This window comes from Harpegnathos saltator, unplaced genomic scaffold (genome assembly GCF_003227715.2).
Source record: "Harpegnathos saltator strain DR-91 unplaced genomic scaffold, Hsal_v8.6 scaffold248, whole genome shotgun sequence".
Classification (NCBI taxonomy): domain Eukaryota; kingdom Metazoa; phylum Arthropoda; class Insecta; order Hymenoptera; family Formicidae; genus Harpegnathos; species Harpegnathos saltator.
In genome coordinates, this window is record NW_020230037.1 from 459,185 (window position 1) to 473,618 (window position 14,434).

The 14,434-nt window shown below is 49.7% G+C and overlaps 1 protein-coding gene across 11 annotated transcripts in view; it reads right to left on the bottom strand.

The window, feature by feature from the left end:
- Positions 1–14,434, bottom strand: part of LOC105183037 (uncharacterized) — a 212,729-nt gene that overhangs the window by 96,480 nt on the left and 101,815 nt on the right. For all 11 annotated transcript variants that reach the window (XR_003112938.1, XM_025298928.1, XM_025298922.1 and 8 more), the window contains exons 3-4: positions 6,299–6,347; positions 1,128–1,380 (exon numbers count right to left, since the gene is read on the bottom strand). Coding sequence is in view for 10 of the 11 variants with exons in the window: in XM_025298928.1 (XP_025154713.1) it covers positions 1,128–1,380; positions 6,299–6,347 (302 nt within the window). In the remaining variant the exon portion in view is untranslated. The remainder of the gene's footprint in view (positions 1–1,127; positions 1,381–6,298; positions 6,348–14,434) is intronic.

A 14,434-nucleotide genomic window follows, 5' to 3' on the forward strand; every position in this document is an offset into this window, starting at 1 on the left:
GAAATGAAAGCCGCCGTCTCTCGGAAAGAAATTTTAATCAGGTAATCGCCTGATATTGGCAAGTACCTAAATAGGGTGAGTGAAGGGTAATCCTAATTAAGTCAGACTTTATAATGTCCTGATGACAATTGAGTAAGGAAGACCTTTGTAAGGTTATAATAATTGGATCCATATTAGGACCTTGATGTAACAACCTAGTTTGGTTGACAGAGTCCTTGTCAGGATTTTTATTCATTGTACCTAATGGCTCGCATTATCAGATTCTAACGAGTTAAGTACAGTTGATTATTCTGCAGATTCTGCCTCAGAAGCGTTTTTGTTTAAATGATATGCGAAATGCATCGCGTATCGAGTATGCTCTTCGTTGGTAGCCATCGTGAACGCTGATGATTTGAGGTTATGGCGTACGCATCAAACGCCAAACCACACGTCATCTCGATAAGTTAGATGTCATCACTTTAGAAGCGCAGAAGAACGGGGAAAATATTTCAATCTCGAATTTTGCTCTGAGCTGTGCAAGTTTCATCGGAAAGAATTAACCACTGGACCCGATATCATCTTACTCAGACCTGACGACCAAATGAGGTGACCCTGATCAGGAGCATAGGATAAATTTCTAGTCGGGCTGTTGGCAGATTGGTTGATCAAGTTGGTGCTCCTCGGTCTGTCGTCATCGGGAATCGTAATGCGAATGATTGAATAATTTAATTGATTTGTGCGATTGACGCGGCGCGGTCGACGAGGCTCGCGCAATTAACCTCAATTTTCGTCGATTTGTTAACGAATATTGTTAACGGATCATTTCTAGGCTAATTGTTTACGCTTATGCCGGTATATATAACACCGATTGATAATTGTACGGCGGATAAATGTTGCATCCGCCGCCGGATCGGACTGTTAATAAGCAAGCTGCTCTACAGCGGCGGCGCGATGGCGCTCGTGAAAATCGTGCGATGATATTGCGCTCGGTGCGCCGTAACGGGAACGATAACACAGCGGCAATAATAATAACAACAACGTAAAACGCATCAAAATGTATGCGCGCGCGCGCGCGTGTGTATGTGTGTGTGTACGTTCAGGTGTGCCGGGGAAAGAAAAGCATTAGCTAATACAACACGCAGACTCACCCTTGTAGTAAAAGAGGCAGTACTCGGAGAGCACGAACCAACGTTTCTTCCAGAGCATGAGACCCTCCGAGCCCTGCTTGTGTAACCAGCCCTGAAGTGCAACGGGGGCGGAGAGGGGCCTTTTTGCGGCGGGCGAGCGCAGCCCTTGAGGGCCGCTCCGTCTACGCACCCCCGACACAGAAGCCGCCACCCCCGAGCCATCGTGCTTACTACGTACCTGGACGGGTACGGGCGGCGTCGGCGACTGGACAATCTGCAAAATAAATAAACAAGCGCGCCTTTTTATCGCGACTCCTTCATCCAGTCGCGAATGTCGCTGCTGATTCCGCGACCCTCTTCAGCTCGAATTCTCCCCCGCGTCTCGAGAGAGAGAGAGAGAGAGAGAGAGAGAGAGGTTAGTCATTGCGCGTTAGTCATTGAAATCAGGACGCGCGTTAGTCATTGAAATCAGGACACCGTGTCGCGATGAAATATATTTCATCGAGGTGTCGAATAATAAAGAATACGGCCATCTTGTCACACATCACTTGGCCCACTTGGAATGGTATCACTTGTTAAATTACACATTACGTCCGCTTTGAATTATACAAATGTTTGGCTGATTGTACAAACTTAACTTTCTCCCTCTTTCTCTCCTGTATATAAACCGCGATTAATTTTCTCTCCAATGAAACTTTCACGCTGAACATTCCTTACAATCGAATACGCATAATGTGAATATTTAAAATAAAATGTCTAATAAAATCCGAAGTAAACATATTTCACAAGCACAGTTTCCCTCATCGATGTTACTCCCCGTCTATATCCGAGATCTCTCTCTCTCTCTCTCTCTCGAGAGAGAGAGAGAGAGAGAGAAATTAATCGCGGTTTATATACAGGAGAGAAAGAGGGAGAAAGTTAAGTTTGTACAATCAGCCAAACATTTGTATAATTCAAAGTGAACGTAATGTGTAATTTAACAAATGATACCATTCGGACCAAGTGACATGTGACAAGATGGCCGTATTCTTTATTATTCGACACCTCGATGAAATATATTTCATCGCGGCACGGTGTCCTGATTTCAATGACTAACGCGCGTTGGGAGATGCAAAAAATGACTTTAAATATCCGCGACGATAAAACAATCCCGCGTGTGCGAGAGAGAGAGAAAGAGAGAGAGAGAGAGAAAGAGGGGGAGGAGGGGAGACGGAGAGCGGACGATCGGAAACCAGATGCGATAAATCCTCGGTGAAATTTGAAATGGTTCCTTCGTGCCGCGGTCAGCGCGTGCAACCGAGATCCCGACACCCTTTATACTCGTCATGCCTCCCCTGAGCGACGAGCGGATCGAAATCCGCTTTTCCGCTTGCCGGCGACGCGTCGCATTATCGCGAGAGAGCTCCGCAGCCGTGACTGACCGGCGAGAATTTCACCGAGCCGGAACGCGAAACGTCTATCCGACAATGAGAAGTCGCGCCGCGACGCGGATAACGCACGGTGAGCGTGGCGGCAGAGGAAGCGAGAAGAAGAAGAAAAAAAGAGTATAAAAGAAAAAGGAAGAAAAAAGAACTCTCCCACCGACGACAGCCGGCCGATCGATCCGAAGATCCGCGTACGCGGGATGCATCGATCTTCCTCGCGGCGTCGTTCGCTTTACGAATGAAGCGGCGGGGGAGAGAGGAAGAAAGCGCCGCCGGTTGACATTCAACGGATAAAAGAGGTCGTTAAATAACCAATTGCTCGACAGGATGGTATGTCGACTGCGTTTTCCGATAGCGCACATGTATTCCTCCCACCACGGCGGAACTGGTGGTTCGGGGGTGGCGGGCCGGATTTAATCATCGGAAGGGGGAGAGAGAGAGAGAGAGAGAGACGCTCGGTATATTATGCAGCTAGCCATCGATTTCTCCGGTGTCTGTCCGTTCGATTTAAAAATACATACGCAAAAAAGCGGTGTGTATCGGCACAAAAGATCGCCGGGGCTCGCGGAGGTTCAAGCGAGGCGAGCACGGCGGAGGGTGGCGGAGAGGCTGAAGGAGGGGGAGGAACCGCTTGAAACTCCATCTCCGACGTGGAGATGAATAATTTACCTCTCTCCCTCCCTCTCTCTCTCTCTCTCTCTCTCTCTCTCTCTCTCTCTCTCTCTCTCTCTCTCTCTCCCCCCTGTCTCGCCCGGTCCCAGATGGTTCTCCCTTCTCCGGAATTTTCCTAGACGTCTCTCGACCGCGGATGTGCGGAGGGCGACGACGAAAAGTAGTTTACGCACGCGACGTTCCGCACGTGAAATGTCACGCGCGATGACGAGACGCGTTGTGGTTCCGCAAGGGAGAAACGGCAGGGCGACGTTAATGTCACTCGAGAAAATTCTGAGTGAGAGAGAGAAAGAGAGAGAGAGAGAGAGAGAGAGAGAGAGAGAGAGAGAGAGAGAGAGAGAGAGAGAGAGAGAGAGAGAGAGAGAGAGAGAGAGAGAGAGAGAGAGCGCGCGCAGGGAAAATCGATACACACAGTCGTCTCTCTCGTAATCCCATCGCCGCGTGGGTGTTCCTTCGCGCGTTATCGGAATCTACGTGCGAGATAAGTGATAACGATAGATCCCGGGCGGGAGACGAGAGCGCGAGTTCCATCGCGGCGGAGCTCGTCGCATAATCCTGAGAGCGCGACACGTGCCACTTCGTTCACGTCGACTCACGTTCACGCGTTTGCAGCTGGATATCGCTTATCCGAGCGCGACACTTGGTAGCCCGTATCGCCCGCCTCCGCCAGGCTTGTCTGTCAACACGAGATTCGTACTGGCAGGCGTTTTTATCTAGAAGGCCGTAGAGAGTGCTTCCTCGTTATCCGGATAAAATGCCGTGTTCCTTCGATAGCGCGGGCGCATCGTCGTTTCTCGACGCACTTGGAAACGCCGATAACACGATACGATTGTATTTTTACAACGGCCGCACAAAGGTACCGCGGGGTCTTTGAGAGAGAGAGAGAGAGCGAGAGAGAGAGAGAGAGAGAGAGCTGCGCACAGTTGGCATGTTGCGAGAGCGAATATGTAACATTGCCGAGGGAACCATAGAGGGAGGTACACGAGAGATACTGCGACGTCGCATAGGTGGGTTGTCGGTTGACAAATATTTGCCCCGAAAATCATAATGTTACAGCGAACGATTTTCCTCGTTCGGGAAGATAGTCGCGTCCCGATATGACGAAGAGTCTCGGAAAGGCGAGTGACATCGATAGCGGACAAATCCCGGGACACTCCATCCACACCGGCGCGTGGTTTTCTCGACGAGAATTCTCGTCTCATTCGTGCTCTCTCGATAAAAACACGAATCGCGCGCTAATTCACGCTAATGCGCGGTCGGCAGAAAACCTCGAGCGAGCGAGTCCGTCCGCCATCGACATAATCGTTCCTCCGGGATCTCGCGGTTTTTTCTCAGGAGAGATAGAGAGATAGAGAGAGAGAGAGAGAGAGAGAGAATCCGCGCAGAGGATGCTAAGCGGCAGAGCACTAACGCAGGCGTTCGTTTTCGAAGCCCGGCGCGAAATTCTCCACGCGCGCATCTTCGTCGCGAGAAAAAAATCGAGGCGCGCAGGAAATGCTTCCCAATCATCCGTTCAATTGTGTGTGTACGTGTATATGTATATGAGCTCGCGCTACGACGACGACGGCAGGGGCGAGCAGTCGCGCGACGTTCGGCCGACGGAGCAGACGAGAAAGTCCTCCTCCTCCTCCTCTTCCTCTCGCAGTAATCCCGTGAAGAGAACTTGCTTTCCGCGGAACGGGAAAAACGGCCGAACTTTCACGATCGGTGCCGCGCACCGATCCTCCCTGCTCCTCTCTTTTTGCCCCGTCCCCCTCTTCACCCCCTTCATCGCCGTCCGCCGTTTCGCCTGATCCTGCGCGTCGTTCCATTAAATCACGACCAGCGCGCCGTGATTCGCATCGCTCGCCCATTATGCCGAACGAGGTAATCGTCAGAGCGCTAATTCGAGCGATGCTTCTAATTGGCCGAGCACAGCGCGACGAGATCTCGCCACGCGTGCATTTCAACTCCGCCGTTCTCTCGTTCGCGCGCGCGGCGCGACCCGCCCGCATGCGACTCATTAAACATCGCGGTTTGCGAACAGTAGGTAATAATCGATCGCGGGAGAACGGCCGTTAATTAATTACGCTCCGTGTGCGTCGCGACAATTTGGCTCTGCTCCCTCGCCCCCCGCCCCCGCCCTCCGGGCCGGCGGACCGCCTCGAAGGGCGACGCGGCGGTTTCGTCGTGATTCAGTTACTTCTCCTTTCCCGCCTCGTAAGATGGATTCTGTCACGACTGGTTGTTGCCGCTCAGGATGCGCGCGGGAGGACGATGCGGTGTGCGCCGGCTGCAGCGCAGCCGAGGATAATCGCGCGCGAGTCGAGTGAATAACTTGCGGGAGCGGCGCGGCGGGGCGAACAAAGTATGCGTGTGTGGTTCGTAACGTCGTTACGTCGCGGCGCGAATGACTTTTTTTTTCACTAACGACTCGGTAACGACGTTTCGTTCTGCAGTATCGGTCTTGTTCGCTCGCAACGACGGGGTTAACGCAATCGGGGCTGCGCGTTTTGCGCGCGCGACGACTGCGCGTGTAATGTGACGACGATATGTGACATATCGCGTTGCTGTTACTTTTGTCGAGCCACGAATGCGCGCGTGCGCGCGCGTTCGTCGCTTTTATCGTTTTTTCTTTTTTTCTCACACGCGCGTCTCGTCAATCTGGACGACGCACATTGTTTGCGTTTATTCACTCGCATGTGAGACGGGCGGCGTATATATATGTGGCGAAGAACATCGCGAGACTCGGCGATGAAAGCGACGGAAACTCGAACACGTCTTGCGTCGCTTCAACGGGATAGCGACAACGGTAACACGAGGAGTTCTTTCTCAAAATGAGCGACGACAGAGAGCCAGAGAGAGGTGAGTTGCTCGATTTCACTTTTTCTCTTTTGATTTAGCAAGTTGTAACGAGCTGCCTTTGAGAGACAAACTTTGCCAACCGCGCTTATTATATGACATATACGCGCGTATTTGCATTAATTTTCGTATCTTTACTCTGATAATGCAAATCCCCTCTCTCTCTCTCTCTCTCTCTCTCTCTCTCTCTCTCTCTCTCTCTCTCTCTCTCTCTCCGCTTCAACCAACACATGATGCATCAAAAGCATGATTTACCTTCTTGTTGTCCATCCCGGGCGTCGAGTTGGTCACCGGCTGGTCGAGCCTGTAACAGAAAGAGCAGAAAATAATTTCGCAACGTTTCCAGCATTTCCGCGCACGCGCGCGCTCGCCTCTTAAAACTACATTCGCGCCCCGCTGCACGTGTCGTTACGCTCATCAAATCCGATATGGTCCCTGAGCGGAACTCTCTCATCCCTCCCGCTCTCTCTCTCTCTCTCTCTCTCTCTCTCTCTCTCTCTCTCTCTCTCTCTCTCGCGGCTCTGCCATTTCGCCGGGCTTTCGTAAGTTACTTCGTAATATCCTCCGCCGCTGCACATTTTATCCCGCGCGCATCCGCTTTGAAAAAATATAATCGTCTTAATGCCTCGTCGAGTCGATCGTCATTTTTTCCGCTTGCGCGACTTGCAGACGACGAAACTCGACCCCAATTCTCAGACAATACGCGCGCTCGACGAGCGATAGATACACGCCCCGGCGTTTTGGCACGGGAGCATCGAAAATTTATCGGTCACTCCGACGACGGAAAGGCCGATCGATATTGCCGCCGCGGCGGCGTGGGTGAAGGGAGAAAAGATTCTGAAATAAAAGTTTCATCCGCGGCGAGAGAGCCTTCGGCCGACGGCCCGCGCGGGAAGTCAATCCGTCCGAAGGTGATCGGATACGACCGCTGTAATATCGCGCATCCGGCAAAATGCGTGTTTCCTCTCCGGAAAATCCGAGAATCGGCTTCCCTCAACGATCAATTAACGACACACAACGATCCCGTCTCGTCAATGACCGACTGCTCATGTCGCTGGGATATTCGAGCTGCGAGCTCAGCTTCGCAGCTCGTATTTTCCCGAGACCTTTTCTGCCGAAAGCTTTACGAGAAATCCGTATTTCTTTTTTTTTTTCTTTTTTGGTCGAGTCTCTCCCCCGTCGCCATCGCAGCTGCGTGTGGCTCGCCGTTGCGAGCGCGCCACTCTCCGTCATGCTCCAATGGCATTTAGCGCGCGGCAGCGCAGAGAGGATCAACAAACCGCGCGAAATGCCCTTTTGTGCCTCGCGCAGCCGTCAGGCTAAACGGATGCGCGCAAAGCGCATAACGCGCCATCGCGCGTTTTATCACTCGCGAGAGCCGCGTCTCTGCGGGGAAAGGCGCTCTCGCTCGCTCGTGCGGGGCGGCCTACGCGAGCGCGAGCGAGATCGATTCGTCGTGCCCCGGTGATTTTATTCGCCGGCCCGAGCATCATGTAACTCCTCCCTCCCCCGTTTCGCGGCGCGCCCGCGACAAAAATCCGACGCCGCGCGACTCGGTGACCGGCGAGTCGATCAGCCGGGGTCGACGTTGAAATTCTGGTCACTCGGTGCAGCGCGGTATCCGCAGGAGCGGAAGTCGTAATGAGTTTGTGAAGAAGGGAGGGAAAGAGGATAAACTTCCGAGAACCAGCCGCGCCTAATAATTGCTACGAATTTTCACCACGGTGACACTCAAGTGACGTTACGAATTTTGTTGTTCCAGGAGAACAATTTGGTAGATGCTCCATCTTTTAATTTAAAACATTTAACGGCAGAAGAATTGGGTGACTAAGAGTAGTAGGTTAACGAATATATCGTCATTGGCTTAACTATGGGAACATATTTGAAAATATGTGTAATATACGCAACCTCACCTTTCCCCGCCATTAACCCTTTGTTGCACGTTCTTATTTAATGAATATAATTTTGTGAAACTTGTTACTACGAATTTCAAAATGGCGGGCCCAATGTGATGGACGTAATTTTCAAAATCAGCCGAATTCGCTTGAAATTTGTTATTTAAGGTTTTCGAGGTTGCTAATTACAAATTCGTTACCGAAAATTCGAAATGCCAGAGCTATGACGGATATATACGGCAAGGTTCGGTTGCACCGGTCAGGTTGCCCGGTTCTCAAGCGCAGTCAGCTTGTTTCATTTCTATAATTATATTCGCGCCGTATGAGATCTGTCATTTTGAATTTTCTATTTTTCACCCCGGATTCGTATTCAGCGACTTCAAAAACCCTCGAGTGACAAGTTTCAAGCGGATTCGACTGATTTTGAAAATTCCGTTTGCCATATTGAGTCCGTCATTTTGAATTTTGTATTTTTCATTCCGGATTCATATTCAGCGACCTCAAAAAACTCCAGATAATGATTTTGAATTGTATGTTATTACTTAAAATTTCATGTAAACAAATTTGTTCTCTAAAAATGACAGTTTTGTTTTCAGTATATGTTTATTAATGACAAGTTACTTATTTGAAATGACTCTAAAATTGATGCATTAGTTAGAGGGACATTCTAGTAGTCCAACAATACCAAATACGCTAAAAAAATATGTGAAAAATTTAAATTATTGGAAAAACAAGCTTGAGTGATAAATGGCACTCTAGGAGGACCAGCAAAGGGTTTAACTCCTTTGTCGGTGGAATGCCCAAGAGCATTCGTTTGGCATCATTTGAAGGGATTTTTCAGCAAAATCATGGCGACAAGGGTGGTCTCCGTAAGTTCACCCAGAAGAAATATAAGCGCCCATAACACGCTAGACACTTCAACTCGGACTCCTGAGCGTCGACGATCGAAATGATGATAATCTTGCCGGGGATCTCTCGTCGTCCAAAGTGCCGTCGTCGTTACCATCAAAGTATAATGAGCTCTTACATCTGATATCGCGCCAAGTATAGTATTCAATATTAAATGGCGATCGATGTGTGCGTATGTGTGCGCGCGCGCGCATAAATATCGCCACCCTCGTATCCATCATGAGGACCTGTGTTTGGGGGTAAAACATTACATTAAGAAAGAAGCGCAAGCGGAGTCTCGCTCGCTGACTGGCTAACCGCCATATTGGTCCCGTAATGAATCTTGTGTGAAACCAAATCTCAACTCTCAACAAAACTCTCAACATCTCAAATCTCAACAAATCTCAAGCATATCGTAAGTGACGAAATAACATATTTGTAATGTTGTTTCCTTATAAAAAAAAAAAAACATTTTAGACATCCATGAGACAAACAAACAAAAATCATATTATGATAATAACCTTACTTTAACGAAATGTTGATGTCACCCACCAAGGTGGTCTGCATTTCTCAACTCGAGATGAGACATTCCACAATTTCAGGAATCTCTTATTTAACGTTGGAATTGAAATAAGAACGTTTCTGAGTGACTTCCAATTGCATCAGATACGCAGGTTGCTCTGTTTACAAACGTGGTCTGTTCTTTTCAGTTGCACCGCAAAATTGGTGCAATAAGTTAGAGAGTTAGAAACCACTATATTTTTTTCTCACTCTAACTTATCGCATTAATTGAGTAGTGCAGCTAAAAAGAACAGGCCACTAGACAGCTGTGGGCCCAATATGGCGACCATGGGAAGCATGGAGGGGATAGCGCTTGCGCTTCTTTTTTAATCTAAGGCTTTATTTTGGGAGAACCCACGACTCACGAGCGGTCACGGGATGTAACACGGGGGGACAGAATTTGGATCGGTTTTATGCGGATCCATGCGCGGGCGAACTGTCTCGTCAGAGGGACGTTCCCTTATAAATCGAATTCCACGGTATGTTCCATCGCGAGCTCTACGGATCGATCGATCGATGTAATGGACTCGCCGCTTGGCGACCGCCGTCTGCTCTTCCGACGTACTCTCTCTCTCTCTCTCTCTCTCTCTCTCTGCAGATCACAATGATCGCATGCCATCCAGGCCAGTCCGCTGGCTAATCGCATGGCTCTGGGTCCAGCCGGGGAGTTCGACCGCGTAATCGAGTCGCAAATCGCCGAGTCGCCGAGGACGAGTCGCGCGAGCGAGAGCGACGGCTTTGCCGAGACCGCAGATTCGATCGACGACCAAATCCCTCGCGTCCGCTTGCCGCCCAAGTTCCTCGTTGCGCATTAGCTCAATCGCGCTTACCTGGGCGATAAGATAATCGACTGTAACCGAATGCGAATGATTAATGCCGTTAACATCGCGGCCGCAATGGCGGCTGGTGGCGGAATGGCGTCTAAATGAAATCCTAGACGCGCTCCGTGGCCGCGTGGCTCGCGTCTCTCTGTCTCTCTCTCTCTCTCTCTCTCTCTCTCTCTCTCTCTCTCTCTCTCTCTCTCTCTCTCTCTCTCTCTCTCGCAAGCCGCGCTCGCGCTCGCGCGCTCTTAATGGCCGCCCTTAATTGGCACAAAATTGCTGCTCTAGTGACTGGCGCGGAGGCCGTGAGGCTGAAGAACGGCCAGGGGGAGGGCCGAGAAGCAGAGACAGCGTCGTAACTCTCGAGTTCACGACGTAATTAAAAAGCAATGTACTAACCGCATCCGCGCGTGTCTCTAATGGAGCTGTTTCTCCATGGCGGGGCTCATCGCGCCGTTGCTGCTCTACGAGCGCTTGAAAATTTGAGTCTCCGACTGAAAGGCGACATTATTGATTCCCTTCTGCGTTTTTTCCTCTCCTTTTTTGCCCCCCCTCCCCCTCCCCCCTCTCTCTCTCTCTTTCTCGGTTTTAATGACTGCGATAATCCGCTATACTGCGCGAACGGCGCAGTAAAGTCGAGATAAAACACGAAGCGGAGTATGAAGCGCGCCGTAAAATCGCAATGTCCGCGAGCGCGAGCGCGAGAAATCTGTCCAGTCTGGAGTGAATCTGGCAGGGTCTGAAATCTGAAAATGTCGCCGTCTGCGACAGTCTCGGACTTTCATCGCTCGAGTCGACGGAGTCGCCGGCGCATTTGAAATCCGAGAGGTGCATGTGTAAGAACGGATATGTAAGGAGGATCGAGATTGCCGAACAAAGGATATTCAACGATCGATTAGGTAACCCAAAAGTTGGGTTTTGTACATTAAAAATTGAACAAGGGCAGAAATTTTCAGGGGAAATATTGTAATTGATATATGAATAAACAGTCGATAAATCTTCGTTATCAATAATGAATTATTTTTACAAACTTGGCCTCACTGCATTTCATTTTGGTACAATGGCAGCCGTATATTTAAAAAATCTTTCTCAGTTTTTGGTTTCAGAGAGTAGTGAGAAAAGCCCGAAATTATGTGCCGACAGCAAACATCGAGCACGCAAATAGATGGCCGCATTTTTGTCTATAATTACACTGGGAAAAAATTGTATTAAAGTTAAACAAATCTCTGTTCGGATACGACTGTGAATACATTTATTTAAGTTAAGCAATTATTTTCTAGAATTCGAGAAAAAGGTTTACATTCAGAGCCTCTGTATTTCATTCTAGAAATTAGTCGCTTAATTTGAATAAATTTATTCACAGTCGTATTCGAGCAAAGATTTGTTTAATTTTAAATACAATTTTTTCTCAGTGCACAAATTGGATCGATTCTTGTGATTTAATAAAATTTATTTTATACTTTGATCATCAATGAACACACTGTGGAAATTTCAAGGCCATTGATCTTACCGTTTCTGTCAAAAAAATTCGTAAAAATAAAATTCGTAAAAATTTTGAAAACGGCCCTCCGCATGTAATTCCCCCCTAAAGATTCGCGGAGGCCTGCGCAATTTCACGCGCTCGTTCGTCAACATCGGCGCACCACAGGTGCGCGCGAGAGAGACTGATCGTCGCGGCGGGCGGGCGGGCGGGCAGGTAACGCGGGATTTGGACACCGCCGACGTGGACGAAGGTGGCAATCGCGTTGACGGAAACCAGCAGCCGCGTCGCGGTGCGTCGCGAATGCGAGGCGGACGGAATGCGAGCGTACGCGCGCGCGTTACTTTAGCGGCGCGAAATTGGGTCGTCGCGATGCGGCGCGATGCGCCACGATATCGCCCTTTGATGTAGCTCGACGTGTACACTCATTTACTCGCGACGCGTGCTGAATGCGCTAGCCGTACGTACGTCGCCAGGCGACCGTATCAACAGTAATGATCTTTTCAGTCGGGGGAACATACTTCTTCCCCGGCCTAGATAGCGGGAGGCCCGGCACTGTCGCGCCTGCTTCTCCCTTTCCTTCCTGCTCCTTTCTCGTAATCTCCCCTCCCCCGGACGCTGGGGGAAGGAGGAAGGCGCGGCAAGATATTTCAACGGTATCGAGACAGCCGGCAAATCGGTAAAAATCGGCCGAGTGCTCGCCGAGTTCAGCGCCTTCCTCCCTCGAGCGAAAGACAAATCATTCTTCTGCAAAAGAATTCGCTGCTCTAACGGTCTCGGCGCGACTCCCCTCTTCCGATTATTCCCCAGCGGTGTTTGTCAATTTGCACCTCCGAACGTGCAAAGCCCAAAGTGGGACTGCGGCAGCAGCGAATTCGAGCAGCCGAATCTCTCACGTCCGATCGTACCGACTGTTCTCGTGATCTCTCTCGGTCTTCTCGCCGCGTTTTCAGTCCCCATCCGAGTAATCTGGTTTTTCTCTTTAAATTTTTCTTCTGTTTTTCGCTTTTCAACGAGACTTAAGTCTCAAGGCACTCCTAGGACGTTCGATCCTGCGTTGTTCCACGCTGACCAACCAAGATCTCGATTACGAATCGCCGCGGAAGAAGCGCGAGCTGGCGCGAAGAGAAGCACACACCGTTGTCGCCTTTGCGCGCCCATTTTCGGGCATATTTAACGTGTACGCGCGGCTGGGTCGTGATGAAATTAGAGTCCTCACGCTCGAATATGTACGTGTTGGACGTGACGACGGGAACGGGCGGCGGCCACGGGGACAAAGTAAAACGTATACAATTAAAAACGTGCACGCGACCGCTCGGCCGACTTGCCCATTAAAAAAATGACATTTTAATGCGGTGCGCCGAGCCGAGTCGCGCCGCGCCGCGCCGCGCCACGCGCTCGCGCGCGCATGGATTAAATACGCTTGAAACTCGCGACAGTAATTACGTTATTAAAACGTCATTTATGTGTATTAAACGTTATTCCGACGCCGACGCCGTCGCCGGCCGACCGACCAGCCGGGCGCGCGTAGCCATTGTATAGCCCGCCTTTCGCCAGGGCCGAGGAAATTTCGCTCTTTTGCACGCAATATCGCCGTAATACACACATCCTGCGTCCCTCTTCGCTCCTGTCCATCCTCCTGTCGATTGACCCAGTAAGCGTATATCGAAAACATCGCGGCGGATCGATATCCCATCCGGAAATAGACGCGAAGGAGCGCCGCGTCGCGTCGCGTATAATTGCACGTGGATGAATCGCTAATGGGCTGGCCGACGGAGACAGCGATAAATAAGACGCAAAAAAAGGCGGTACAAACGGGCTTTTTATCGGCGGCGGCGGGGGTCGCAGGATCGACGACGAGGAAGGTCACGTCAAATTTAGCGCGCGTGCGAGCGCGAGCCCGTGCGCGAGTATCTCGATGACTGATCAGTCTGTGCGGAAATGGATGGAGGCAAACGGGGTTAGGTTTGTTGAGCCTGAGAAACAGAGACGCGATTCTCACGGCACGCCGAGAAGGCGCGGACGGATACACAGGGCGGCGGATCACCGCAACTTTGCCGCTTCGGATTCCAATAAAGTCGCACGAGCGACAATGACACGCTTCAGCGATGCGTAATCTCGCGTGAGAGTATTAGTACAAAGCCAGTGGAAAAGCGCCAATCCCGGCGGTATTATAAAACGTATTCCAAACAAATAAGCGTGAAGACGAATAATATGAAGTGTGTTAAACAGGTGAGAAGTTTCAATGTTCGTTCGGGATCCGTTCGCGTGTTCGTTCCAAGCTGGAGAAAAGGATTCTGCAAAGTGTCCCCATTTTAAGCGAGTCAGGCGAGGATCTCGAAAAATATGACGTATGCTAATTTGATGATTTTGAAATTTCCAAAAGTCGATAAGTTAACAAAAGTTGGAGCACTATTGTAACAATGGATTCTTGAGACTAAATAGAGTAGAAAAGTTCTGGTGCCATTTTTTCTCTCGACAAATAGTTAGCGAGACATCGTAAATTAAATGTTGAAAAAGTTACCAAGTTTTCCTTGAATACCTCAAAAAATGTTAGGCAAATAAAAAAATGTCTCACACATAAGTCACATAAGTCAAATTAATATTGTCAAATTAATCGGTAGAAAAAGATGATGTAATGAAAAGTTGGGATTTCCGTTCGTAAGAAAAGTAATGATCAGAGTGAGTATCTCAAAAGTGGTGTCATCTGTAAACAAAATGATATAGTTGTTTTATGGTCCCTTTG